General features: G+C 40.9%; 1 protein-coding gene across 1 annotated transcript in view; it reads right to left on the bottom strand.

The window, feature by feature from the left end:
- Positions 1 to 13,407, bottom strand: part of WWC2 (WW and C2 domain containing 2) — a 105,505-nt gene that overhangs the window by 10,515 nt on the left and 81,583 nt on the right. Inside the window, exons 13-19 of the mRNA XM_063335566.1 lie at positions 10,904 to 10,984; positions 10,734 to 10,820; positions 7,386 to 7,578; positions 5,591 to 5,755; positions 4,667 to 4,788; positions 3,468 to 3,660; positions 1,384 to 1,548 (exon numbers count right to left, since the gene is read on the bottom strand). Coding sequence (XP_063191636.1) covers positions 1,384 to 1,548; positions 3,468 to 3,660; positions 4,667 to 4,788; positions 5,591 to 5,755; positions 7,386 to 7,578; positions 10,734 to 10,820; positions 10,904 to 10,984 — 1,006 coding nt within the window. The remainder of the gene's footprint in view (positions 1 to 1,383; positions 1,549 to 3,467; positions 3,661 to 4,666; positions 4,789 to 5,590; positions 5,756 to 7,385; positions 7,579 to 10,733; positions 10,821 to 10,903; positions 10,985 to 13,407) is intronic.

A 13,407-nucleotide genomic window follows, 5' to 3' on the forward strand; every position in this document is an offset into this window, starting at 1 on the left:
CCTCGAGCCCCCGCAGTGGCCCACGAGTACTTCTGAAGCTGCAAAAGATTCATCTATGCAAACACAGGTTTTTCCCAGGCTGTTTTGCTTCCAGGCAATGCCGTACACAATGAGAAAGAGAATGGTTTAATTCAAGGTTTGTTTTTTTAGATTCTGGCTTCTGGCAGCAGGTACGCAGCCATGTTCAAAGCTACAAAAGCCCGACACTTTTCCAGATGGCAAAAGCCTCTGGAGTTTGCAGTAACTAAACCGTCAGAGCAAGTAGCGTTACTTCCTGTCACAGACCTCCCCCGGCAGCAAGCCAAGGCCACATTTTTTTGCCAATACAACTGATTTCCAGTGTACAGGAATTAAGATGAAGGCTGGCTTCTGAATTCAGCCAGTAACGTACCCAAATTACGCAAAGACTGCTACAAAACAATCTGCTGCGTTTCATTCTGGAGGGTATATGGAATAGGTATTGAAGTACGTAGATACTGACTACAGATTGTATTTCTTTTAAGCTGATGATAATCACAGAGAAGTGATCAACTTTAATGTTCTCAAATGATTAAGGCAACCACCTCTAACTGAACTGCAGAAGAATTAAAGTGTAAGTATTTTTTTTTTTTTTTTAAGTCCTACTTTGCGAGTAACCTGTATAAACTAAAGATCAAAACCAAACTGCCTTTTCGAGGGTGTCTGTCATTAAAATCTATAGAGCTGGTAATCCATGCTTAAATCTTTAAACATGTGATTTTCACAGTTAGCTTAGCGGCAACAGGGCTGATAATTTAAATCTTTTTTTTTTTCCACGCTACCATAGATCTAGAGAGACTGGAGAACTTTGTCACCAAAGCCACATTTAAAACTCAGCCCCTAGGCAGCGCTCACGCATCTTTCAAAGACGTAATTACAGCAGGATTTGGGCTGCCCAGGTTTAAAACCAGTTGAGATACAAAGTGAGATTTAAAATTGATGACCGAGCTCTTTCCGCACTGTTACCCTTAAATGGTTACGTTATTAAAATATGGTAATGCAATGGCAGTTTACAGTGAAGTCTATTCTACATTTTAACAAATTATTTTGCTGCGCGAGAGCTCTAGTTGCTGACATGCAGCGAAACACACTTTTTGCGGACAGCCAGCACAGGAACCTGTGTTCTCTCCAGTGGGCTGCATTTTTGCCCTAGTAGAGGTGTTTTGCGAGAGTACGCAACTCTGCTGAAAGTCAGTTCTACTCTGGATCAGGTCAGTTGGGGAAAGAACGAAGCCAGGGAAAGCACAGGCTCTGCCTCTCGCAGGGAAAATTGGTACATGACTCACTGTCATTAATGCATCATTCCCGAGAAGTTAAATGACTCTCTAGTTAATAGCTCTTCATTCCAAGTGTTTTTCGTCTTACCCTACAGATGTACTGGTTCCGCTCGCCTGGAGAGAAGGTTTGTGAGCGCACGATCATGCTGTTCCTGACAAAAGGACGCTGTCTTGAGCTCCAGCTGGCTCTGTCCTTGGGTCGGACTGGTGCGTTCTCGTTAACCGATTCCTCAGTGTTAGTCTCTTTATCAACCTATGAAAAGGAATGTAGTTTAGAAGAACTACTGTATCCAGACATATGCCACTACACCGGGTTTATGCCTTTGGATTTTACAAGCATTTTTGTTACCTTGTAGGGGATGGAAAAAGACCAGCATCCTGCACACAGAGAGAAGCTAGGCCAAGTAAAGAAACACGAAATTCCCCAAACGCCTAACGGTGTGGAGGGAGTCTTTGAAGGTACTCTTAGCACCCAGTAAAACCTTTTCCAGAAAGGCCTTTGCTGCCCTGCAGATGGTCTGATGCAACCATGAGGCAACAAGTGGTTTGCTTTGCCATTTGCAGAGGGTGTTATTATTACTGAGCATTTATATTTCTTTTGCTCTGCATTTGCAGAACAGACAGGTTCTGCCTGTGCACACTGAAGGGGGCAGCTGGGAAGGTCACATTGCCCGGGTTCTTCCAGACGTGCTGTGCTGTCGTATGTCCCCCGAACCCCAGCAGTGGGGCTGCCTTATGGCAGTCTGCAGAGCTGCACCAGCCTTGTGAACCCAAGGAAAAGACGCTGCCAGCTGCTGCCCCTCAGAAGGACCTGCAGCCTACTGCGGTCACCGCGGACGTGCCACAGGGAGCCTCAGGTGCCAGCATCCCTGTAGGTGGCCCAGCCTGTGCTTACCCGCAGCGGCCACCCTGACAGCCCGGCTGGAAGAAGCACCGCAGCAGCTGGCACCTCTGGCCTTACTGATGGGCACTGGGGCATTTTCTTCAACTCGGGCCATTTAATGAGGTTCGTGGTTTTCAATGCGATAAATGCAAAGACCTAAATCATGCAACTGCAACCCCGAGAGGATGTGGGACACAAAGATCAGTGAGGTCTGCGCTGTCTTTCACTCACTGTCCAGGTCTGTCCAGCCCGGGCTTAACAAAACCCCCGTGTGCGTGCCCAACCTTCAGATCTCGTCCTTGACGTCTCCTCTCACTGAGTTAGGGCTTTGATCTGTATTTGCTTGCAACCCGGCAGACTTGTCAGTCCTTTTAATACCGCAGTCTTAGCTCGTTTGGCATCTTGCCACATTAATTGGAAGTTAATTACAGTTTCCAGGAAGTCCCCTGAGGTGCTGAACTTCGGTATTGTCACAAACTTGGAAGGAACGAGATGTCATTCTTTGCCTTTTTACCTTTGCTATTTTACAGAACTGTGGGTTTAACGCATGCAGCGGCATTTTCATTAAGATGCAGAAAGGTGTTCTCAATATTTTCTTTCTAGAATATGTGCTACCACATCAGGGATACGTTTATTAAAAGTTTAGTAAAAGTGCTTTCAGAAAAGTGGAGTATAATTTAAAGTGAACAGTTAACAAGAACATGGAATTAGAATTTGTTATGTGCAGTGTGTGGGTAGTTCAATAGTACACAGTTTTTGGAACACGCATTTTGGAATTTTCTATTCATTAATCTTTCCTCCTCTGCTAAGCCAGTTTTTGTGTTTCACACCCAAAAAGTGAAGGGAAGAAGTAAGGAAATCCTTCCATTGGTTTAAAGATCTTGACCCCGTTCTATCTTTCCTCCTGTTTATCAGATGAATCAGGAAAAAAAAAAAAAGGGAAACAATGAAACAGATGTGCAGAAATATTTGAAATATGCACAAGCTGAAGCTACTGAACTGCACTTGTATATTGAATATTCTCCCTATGCAACAAAAAAAGTGAAGACAGACTTTTTTAGTTAATTGTCTTTGACTTGGAAGTTGTGCCTAGCATGTCGGTTCAATGCCGTCTTCATAGTTCAGAAGTGACCACGCGGATTTCATTAAAAGTACATACTGACAAGTGCTACAGCAAAGGCCACGTCAATTGTAAATGCTCAGATGCTGCATCCTTCTACATGAACTGCTCGGAAACAGATCTTCGGAGACAGTAAGATGCGTAGGCACGTGTATTTTAAGGTACTCACCAGCGTTAGCAGTACAGCACCTTGATGGCTTTCATGGGCCTCATCGCTGTTCTCTCTGTCCTCGTCCTCATTTGTTTCTGGTGCATCGATGAGTAACCCCATGCCATCAGCACAGCCGCCTTCTGCAGCCAGCTTCACGCCATCTTCCTCTTCATCCACAATTTCATCAGAGGCTTCTGCGAGCATCTCTAACCTGTGCGAACAGAAGTAGCCCAGGCTGATTCTCAAACTGAAAAAGCCCACCAGAGAAAGATATCAGAAGGCCTCGGCATGTACACGTTTTCCTGACAGAGGAAACAAACGTATCACCCAAATGCTTCCATTGAGTTCACATGAAGACGCATTTCATTATATGCTCCAATAAAACCCAGCAAGTTCTACTACAGTTCACCTTCAAGATCATTATGACAACACTTCGCCACATTCAATAGCTGTATGTGATAACGTTGAAAGGACTTTGGTTGCAATAAATAATTAAAACAAATGAACGAGTCTCCCCTTCTCCCACAATACAGCGTGGATTTATATTTTTACACTGTGGCTAAGAAACTGCAGAGGAACAGAACTCAACACAGCAATTTCGCAAGAAATCTGTTTCCTGAGAAAGCTCACAACTTCTTCAAAAAACAAGACCATCAATGGAAGCACACACACAGTGGCTTTTTCAGACAGCAGCTCTCTTTTCAAATCCTATTAGTTGCTCATTATAGTTAATGCAATTAATATTTGATATGAGACATTCTAGTACAATTCCAGTGGCTCAGGCTCCCCAGGTGGTTTCACGGGAAGATGTACATGGAATGGAGGAGCACCAACAGCAGGAGTTAACAGAGCAGCCAAGACACTGTAAACCTAAAAGGCGGTGAATGAATTGACCGCACAAGAGAGTGAGACTTTACCCCAATTCCAGTGGTGGTGAGCCCCTGGCCCAGGTTGCCCAGAGAAGCTGTGGCTGCCCCATCCCTGGAGGGGTTCAAGGCCAGGCTGGACGGGGCTTGGAGCAACCTGGGCTGGTGGGAGGTGTCCCTGCCCAGGGCAGGGGGGTGGGACTAGATGGTCTTTAGAGGTCCCTTCCAACCCAAACCACTCCATGATTCTATGATCTCTTCCAAAAGTACAGCCCTTTCTTCCGTCTAACAACAGGAGGAATGAGCGGAATCATTCAGGCATGAACAGTGAGGGAGGAAAAGTGGCTTTACCAATCTTCCTCAGAGCCCCTTTGCTCCTGTTCCTCCTCTTCCTCCTCCTCGTCTTCAGCCAGCTCTTGTTCTACTGCTTCCAGCTCAGCAGATGTCCTCTCCAGCAGAGCTGACACAGCATCCTGCTCAGAAGGAAAGAGAAGATGAAACCAGAATCGAATGATACATAAAGTAAGTAAAAAAATGACAACTCTTGCAAAACTGCATTACCCTGCTGCTCCCTGATGCCAGCGAAAACACGACGCAGATCACAGGTGTAAGTGTTTGAACTGTCAGCGTGTAGCACATTAACTGATTGGTTTTATGCAGAGTAAATCTCAATCAAAAATAGATTGTTTGTAAAACGATAATGCAATCAGATATGCTCCTGTCATCTTTTAATGTCTTGTCTCTCTCTCCCTCTCATACTTGTAATATCCCTAGGTAAAAAAAGGTTGTTCTTAAAAGTTACATTTTTAAATATAGTTCTCAAGGAGGTATTAAAGCAGAAAAGCTTATTTAACCAGAAGAACTAGTATGTTTTGCGTAAACAGCATTTTCTGTGCAATGGCTTTAAGTATGCAAATTCCAATAATTAAACAAATAGCAATTTTTAATGTGTGCATGTGAAAATCAATGGTAAACCTAAGGAAGCTCTTCAATAACATTCTTTTTAAAATGAAACACAGCTGAAGTGTTTCAAATTGGAGTACAATTTGGTATCCCAGTAAGAAGCATCAGCCCTATCCACACTTGCTATCGAGTCTGAAGCCCCCACAGGACCTACTCACACACGCTCTACAGACCAAAGCGCCCACAAGAGAACAGGGCCTTGCACCTTCAGCGGAGGACAACTCACGTATTCAAGCAACCACAATAAAACACCACAATTAGAGTCCGTGGCTTTTCCCTTGCCATTACAGTAATAGCCAACACATTGCTCACCAAGTCCAATGAGTCTGATGACTGTTTGCTTAACAGAAACGTGGATTCTTCATTTTGTTCCTTGGGTTTTTTGCCAGGAATTTGCTTGCAAGGCAACAGGTTGTACCACAGAGCACAAGCCTCATCGGAAAATGATAAATCTGCCAGACTGATCTGAGTCCCAGCCTGCACAAAATACGAAAGGGGAAGAAAAATATTTACTTTTTTTTTTTTCCTGCAAGACAGATGAAAATAAGTTCTACAGGATTTATCACATAGAATAGGCAGCACAAATTTGACATGAATCTTAATTCCCTTTTTAACTGTACAATTTTCTATCTCCCTCCACTTCTAGTTAAAACGAACAAATAGAAGTACTTCTTATTGTCCATTCTGCCATCTTTTTCTTTAAGTCTGCGGAATTTCTCCCCACGTGCACAGACACAAACCCCGCTATATCACTGGAATGCACACGTCTGCTTTCTGTTGCATTCAGTAATGAAAAACCGCGTCAATGAAACCTGCAGCATCAACTCATGGAACATCAAGTTTCAGTCAATTTTTCAGTTGTTCCACCACAAAAATTATCAATACGGCAAACAATAACGGATGACCTTGTTTGCTCTAACCAGTGAAGAAGCAGATAAAAAGATTGTAAAAAAGATTAAGAAACCCTTTCATCTGGACAAGCACTGACACCCGCTGAGTTGGCAACTCTGGGAAAAGTTAGGAAATACTCGTGTTTGGGCTGTGCCTTGGAGATGAAAATCCTCCAAATCATCTGCACAGCGACTGGGCTGCACACGCAGCTCTTGCCAAGACTCTGGTCACGTTGCCCAGGGCTTTCTGCCACGGGTGATACTCCCAACACTTTCTTCTCATCTTGTGATTAACCTTTATGTCTTTGGTGGTTGGGGTTTTGTTTTTGTTTTTTTTCTGTTGGGTTTTTTCTTCATCTTTGCATCCTGCATCTGTTGCATTTCTGTTCTGCAGCCCTTCCCTTACCTGAGAGGAAACCTCTGACATACTGAAAAAGGCCAACAAACTCCCCAGGAATTAAGTTAAATTCTACACCTTTGAAAGCGAGAGGCTGATCCCAGTGGTCTGGGCTGATGAACCCCACCAGATTCCAGCATCTCTTCAGTGTGTTGTAACTAAAAATCTCGTCCAGACTCACGGTGAAAAACTAAACTGAGTTCTACCAGACCGTGCAAAAGCAATTTGAAAGTAAATGAAGCATCACTAATTAGGTGATGACAACAATTAACAACAAAATTTAGAAAGTGCCAGTTTCCAACAGGCTCGTCTATGAATGTCATGCCTTTTTATTATTTCTACAGATCATAAAGACTAAAAAGGTGGACATCATACAATCTACAACAATGTGCAAAAACGTAATTTAGTTTGTTCTTTGTGAGGAGTTGTGATAATGAGGGTTTGCTTTTCTTTTGGACGTATGTTGCTCTTATTCAGCTTTTCCTTTAAAAAATGTAGTGTTAGAGTAATGTTGCAATGAAGCTTATGGTTTTTTTTTTAATGTATAAGCTGCAAAGATGGAATATTAATCTGTAATTAAAGGGTTAAGGCAACGCAGTGTTAGAATTATCAAAACAGCTCCTAAAACTTCCATCCAGGATGAGATTCTGTACCAGGAAATTCAGAGAAAGGTAGTATTTTAAGTACCATAGCAACAACCAAGTTATGCTTCAGTTTGTCTCCAAGGGCTGTGGAATTTTAGCAGCCTTGACCATCAAAATAAGAAGGGACACTATAAACAAACGCGTGCCAAAAATAAGCCAGAAATAAAACTGCATACCAAGCATTCTTCCCGACGACTTCTACCCACAGCACAAACGTCTACTCTCAGCATCTTCTGTAGCAGCGTTACTTGGGCAATGGCTATTCTGAATATCTCGTTGAATAAAATGGTTTCCATGGCAGGATGAACTTTTGTGCGGAACAGACAGCTGATATCCGTTGAGGATGGAAGTACTGCTACTCTAATATACCTGCCAGAAACAAAACAAAATCTTTACCTGTATTTAAACCAGCATTTGCTGGTGACGCGCGACAGAAGTTGACCCCATCGACTGCAGAGCAAGAAAAATGAAACAGCAACACATCAAGAGGTGGAACGGAAAAAGAGGTGAAAGAGAGGAGTGAGAAACTCCTCCTGCCCCTTGCACAAACATTTCCCAAAAAAGGAATTTTTGTGCCTGGGAAGGTAGTAGAGCAAGAGAGGTAGCTATTTCTGTCTCTATCCAAATTTATCCTCTGGTTTAGTACTGTGAACACTGAGGATCATGTCACAGATGGGAGGAAACATGATCTTCATGTTAATTTTTAAAAAAATGAGAAAAATTTAGGTGGATGTAAAAATTAAACTCTTAGAACGCTGTGTGCAGCACTGAAAAGCAGTGACATCTTTTAAAGAAAGAAACAAAAGAAAAACTCCAAAGAAACCAGAAAACTAAGAAAAACGAGGACAAAAGTAGCTGTGTGCAGCACTGAAAAGCAGTGACATCTTTTAAAGAAAGAAACAAAAGAAAAACTCCAAAGAAACCAGAAAACTAAGAAAAACGAGGACAAAAGTAGCTAGGCCCATAACTGCTTAAGATCAATTCATAATATATTAAGCAAGACTTAGAAGACTGCATCCTGCAAGGCTAAACTTAAGTACAGGGAATAACTCAAAGTTGTTACGCAGATGCATTTTTTTATAGACCAAATATGAATGGCTGCGACGTGGATAAAGGTACTATTTGCTAACCTGCAGCTCTTGCTTTAGTAGAAGCTTGATAAAGACATTCCTAATGCAATTTGTACACGTTATTTACCTATCGCACAGCTTCTCACAGACATGCACGAGCACAGTAATTGTTTTATGTCTTTTCTGTGTCGATGCATTCGCCTATTTCTGCTATTTGCTTTAAATATAATTGACATTGTAGAATAGAATGCAACGAAGCTAGCTAAAGCAAGAAGAAAAAGTGAGCCAAAGAAAATTATTCTGGAAAACACCCGTTGTCCCCAGATTTACAGTACAATTGCTATATTTTCTGGTAATTACTTCATATATACTGTTGTTATTATTATTAAAAACTTAAGTTTTACATTAATTAAATGAAAAGAAGTTAGGTCTGTGAGAAATTTGAGTTTGGGCATAGCCTTTATTCCCCAATGATGCCAAGCTTCTTGGGATAAAAGTTAAGATCTAAGTTGTTTGGTTCCGATGTATAGCTTGGATAACAGGTATCCAGCATTTTGACAACCCAATCCCCAAATTAAGTGGTAGCATAATGTAATCCCAGTAAAACAGCCATTTTATTAGATTAAGCAATTCGAAAACGTCTAGGAAAGAGGCAGGAATAGAAGATAAAGTATATTAAAAGTATGTTTAAAAAGGTGGTTCATTTCTTTTTGTTAGCCGATGTATTGGCGTCAGATCAGAATGAGGGGTAAACAGAGAAGGAAAAGATAAACTGCTCACTGGCTCTGTTTTACAGGAGTGCTTATTTCGTTTTAATTTAAAAAGTTAAAAAGTCAACTAATGCCTCAGATTTTGCTGTGACAAACCTATGAGTTCTCAACTGATGAAAAAATGATCCTGATGCAATTAATAAGTATTCGTCTGGCTCTACCTGCCATAAAAGTGAACAGCTTTTACAAACGGTGTGGAAACAGGTATCAGTAAAGACTTCATGTCAAATCTATTCCTCTGTGTAAAGGTTCAATAAAGTACTAGTCTGTCTAATTTCATGTTCTAGAAAATACAGTTATAACACAGCATCATCTTCCAGACCCAATTTTTATCATCGTTCATATCTGTACAGTATATAAATATATGCACACAACGGCAAGTGACAGAAAAAAATGCTATTTGCAAGGTCCTTCCTTTACTCTGTCCTTTCTTCCTCCTTGTTTTGGGTAGCTTTAGTTTTATTAAATCGTTTTAGCGGCAGCAGGTCTGGACTTCTGCACTGAAGATGCCTGGCTACTAATTACAACTGCATATTTTAATTCCTAAAAAATTGCCAGCTATGACCTAACTTTATCTTACTGAATGTATTGTTGACATTCTTTCTATATTCTTTATTATCTACTTTTCCTCTCAGCTGTGTCAATTTATTCTTCTATAGTTTTTCTATATTCTTGTGCTAAACGCTAGTGGACTTGGAAGGTCAGCAGGGGAAAGACGGGGGTCAGAGAAGGAAGGACGGCAGCAGACAGCCATTTGTTATTAAAACCAGACAAAAACAAACAGAAAAATGGAAGCAGCACCCAGGCCTGTATCCCTGTACATCCCTTCCATATTCAGTGGCTTCCTACTGATCTGCCAATCAAATTCAAGGTGATGGGGGACAGGGGGAAGGGAACCACTGAGGAAACCAAATTTTCCAAGGCTTGATTATGTTCTACTCTAATCTTACTGAGCTTCTCCCCAGTTTAAGATAGCTTTCCAGTCTGTAAAAAACTCGCTGAAGTTCAAGTGTCCCCAAGGAGCCAAGGCAAGCTGTACTTATTTGTACGGACGAGAGTTTTGGATTAGAATCTCAGCGGTAACATTTTCTTATTCAGGCACTTTTGTTCATTTCCCACATACCGTTTCCACTGTAATTACTTTTAGACTTTCCCTGTCCAATTCAACACAGCAACTAATTCTTAACAGACCTCCAAGCTCCAGCTGGATCTCAGTGTAGCTGTGCTCGTCCACTTGCCATATATCAAATTGCCCCCTACCTTTAAAAGCTCACTTAAAAGACACATATTATTTTAACATAATTTTACAGCAAAATGCCACATAAATGTAAAAAGACAACATTCTGAGCTGAAAGAACAGCAAAGTATCAAAGCAATGTTTTTAGTAACTACAGAATAGCTGCTCTGCACTCACAAAGCTACAGAATGTTTAAAAACACTAAATGAAGCATCATTTAAAAAAATCCTTTTTGTTCCACTTCAGTGGAACGTGCAAATTTCCTGATAACTTCTTTTTCTCGCAGCATTGCTGGAATATGGAAAAGCTAAGTACGACTACAGTTTGAAAAGCTCTATACATATTTTAGTGCTGTTAAGCAGTAAATCAATCCGTTCCTTTGGAGAATTTGTACAATTTGTTATTATATGCTCCTATTTCAACACTACTGCTCTGTGATTGACTTACACTTTAGCGCCGAGGGGGACAGAGAATGCTGGAAGATTTCTGAGCCGTACTATGATTATCACAAAACTTGAATTGCCGTGGTCATATCTGGTAAAGAAAGGACAACATGAAGGAAGTTTACTATTTGCATTTATGTATGAACAGAAATATTCCCTTTGCTGGTCACTTACCTGAGTCCTATTTGTACCTGGGCAGCCTCTAGAGTTGCTGCATCATCTTCACTATACACAATGTCCTCGGCTTCATTTGGTCTAGGGCAGACAGGCAAATGCTCAAATTTAGGAAAGTTATAGTTTGCTTTCAGGCATGCATACACAGAACGTATATCCATTCTCCTAAACAGGCTGATTTAATTACAGTGTGCACCCCAAATGAGAATTTCAGAGCCTACACAACGGCAATGCCTCTTTTAGAGGCCGTCGCTGCCTGAACAGTTTGTCAACCCCAGTAACGAGCTGGAAAGGCCTCAGGCTGATTACTGAAGCAGGACAGACTAACAGGCAAGAGAAAAACTCATGACATTTTCCTATACATACTTAGTATTTCTTTACCTCCCTGAATACAAAATTAGAAATTAAAATTTCTAACAAACATCAGACCACGCATAAACTAGGTATGAAATACTGCTTTGCAGAATATTTGAGAAGCAGCAGCTCTGTAAAATAAAGAGGCTTCTGTGCAAACAAGAAGCATCTTTCCTCCGAGTCTGTTTTCAGAAGCATTCAAGGAACCAAAGGGACCCAAGTCTTGCAGCTGAAAAGCAACTCTAGCGTTGAATGGAATTATAGAGAATCCATGTGGCAAAATAATTTCCAGTCATTTTCCGGGAGGTCTGAGTGAAGATGTGGTATTAACGCATTTCATTGATTTTTAAAACTAGACTGGTGGGATCAATAAACAAGATCAAGATAGGAAATGTCAAGAAGGAAATGTGGAGAATGACACAGACATCCCACGCCTCATCAAGCCATGACAGCATTATTTTGAGGCTCTGCATTTAGAGGTTTCTTTTTTACTGTTCATTTCCTGACTGATGGCTAATTTGATAGGGTGTATTTATCTCCTCCCCTGCCTTAAATTCCTCAGTACAAAGGACTGGTCTATACGGTAGAAATCAATCACTGAACTGTAACTTCAGGAGCATGCTGGCAAATTGTAAGTTATTCCACACACCGTGTTCATAAAGACGCTTCTACTAAACATAAGCAACTCACACAGAGACACTCATTACCTCTTCACTATTTCCTGCTCAGCAAGAATTAAGAGTCTCCACACCTGGAGCTATCACGGAACAACTAGTGTCTGTAAATCTCAGCTTGCACAAACGGCAATAGTTTCCTTTTGTACACAGACTTGGGGGATGCAACTGTCGTCTTGTGTCTTTTCATGAGCAAAGACAGGAAGACGACAGGAACTTGTTCTGTTGTCCATCTACCCCGCCACTCGCAGCCACTGGAGAGGGCAGCTAAAGACTTGCTCCACAGAACATCCACGGCTTTTGGTCCAGTGCCTGTTCATTTCTATTCACTGGGCTTATAGCTAGAGCAGAGGATAAGTTTTGATCACAGCAGCTCAGAACGGAAACAATATCAAAAGACAACAATGGTTATTGAACCAAGACACACACTCTCAGCCACTCGCTCAAGTGAAGGCTGAGTTTTTAATAGATGGGAGTTAATTTCAGCCTGAGAAAGTTGCATTAGGTCTAACTGAAGACATGGAGCAAACTAATACCAACATTCAGAGTTCAGGGTGAAATATGGGTCCATGAGCTAAGATGAGGTTGAATGACCATTATAACACTTCGGAGAAATTCCTTTTGTATTTCAGCTTTTTTATTTGGCCTCATCTATTTTATTACCTTTTAATTTGTGAAAAACTTGACAAGTAGAAATAATTTTATCAGAGGCCAATAAAACCCATTATGATACCATAATGCACCTTTTCCTGTCCTAATAGAAAAGCATTTGGCCTGGCAATAGAAGCCACACATCTATGTCTTTGTAAGCATCCTGCTAAAACATCTCTCCAAATATCCAAAAGAACATAAAGTTCTTAAATGTGAAGAACTTGCCAAAACTGAGGTGGAAAATAAAAATTTTAGTTTCTCTCACAGCTTGCAATAGTCTTCTGTTATGCAGTCTGAAGTTCATTGTTCCACTGCCAGAAAATAGACAATGCTATATGAACTACTATGATTAATTCTGTAGAAATAATTATTTCCACAGAATTAATTCTGTAGAAAAAGTAGCAACAGCAAATACATTTATTGTATCCTGTGAAGCATGAATATTAAACGCTAACCTGGATTATTTTTATACCAACATTACAACTGAGGATTTTCTTCTCTTTCCCATATCATCTTTTTTTAAAAAGAAAATACTCAAGCAAAATGCTGTGTGATCTTAAGATTGCATCTAAACAAAACAAGAAGTAACAAGAGTCACTCTGAGCAGAGTCAATGCAGCCCCATGGCAGAAGCTGTTTAGTTTAAATACAGCTTTTTTCCTAGGAAAACTTCTAGCAAGAAAAAAACCCCAGATTAGAAGGTAGCATATTAATGCTACTCAGCCAAATTATACAAGCACTGTAATACAAATCTGTTAGCTTAAAAAAGCAATCAAACTTCACTGTTTGGCAAATGTGCCTTCCTTTCAATATGAAAGGACAAAAT

Source organism: Chroicocephalus ridibundus, chromosome 5, assembly GCF_963924245.1.
Source record: "Chroicocephalus ridibundus chromosome 5, bChrRid1.1, whole genome shotgun sequence".
In the NCBI taxonomy this organism is placed as follows: domain Eukaryota; kingdom Metazoa; phylum Chordata; class Aves; order Charadriiformes; family Laridae; genus Chroicocephalus; species Chroicocephalus ridibundus.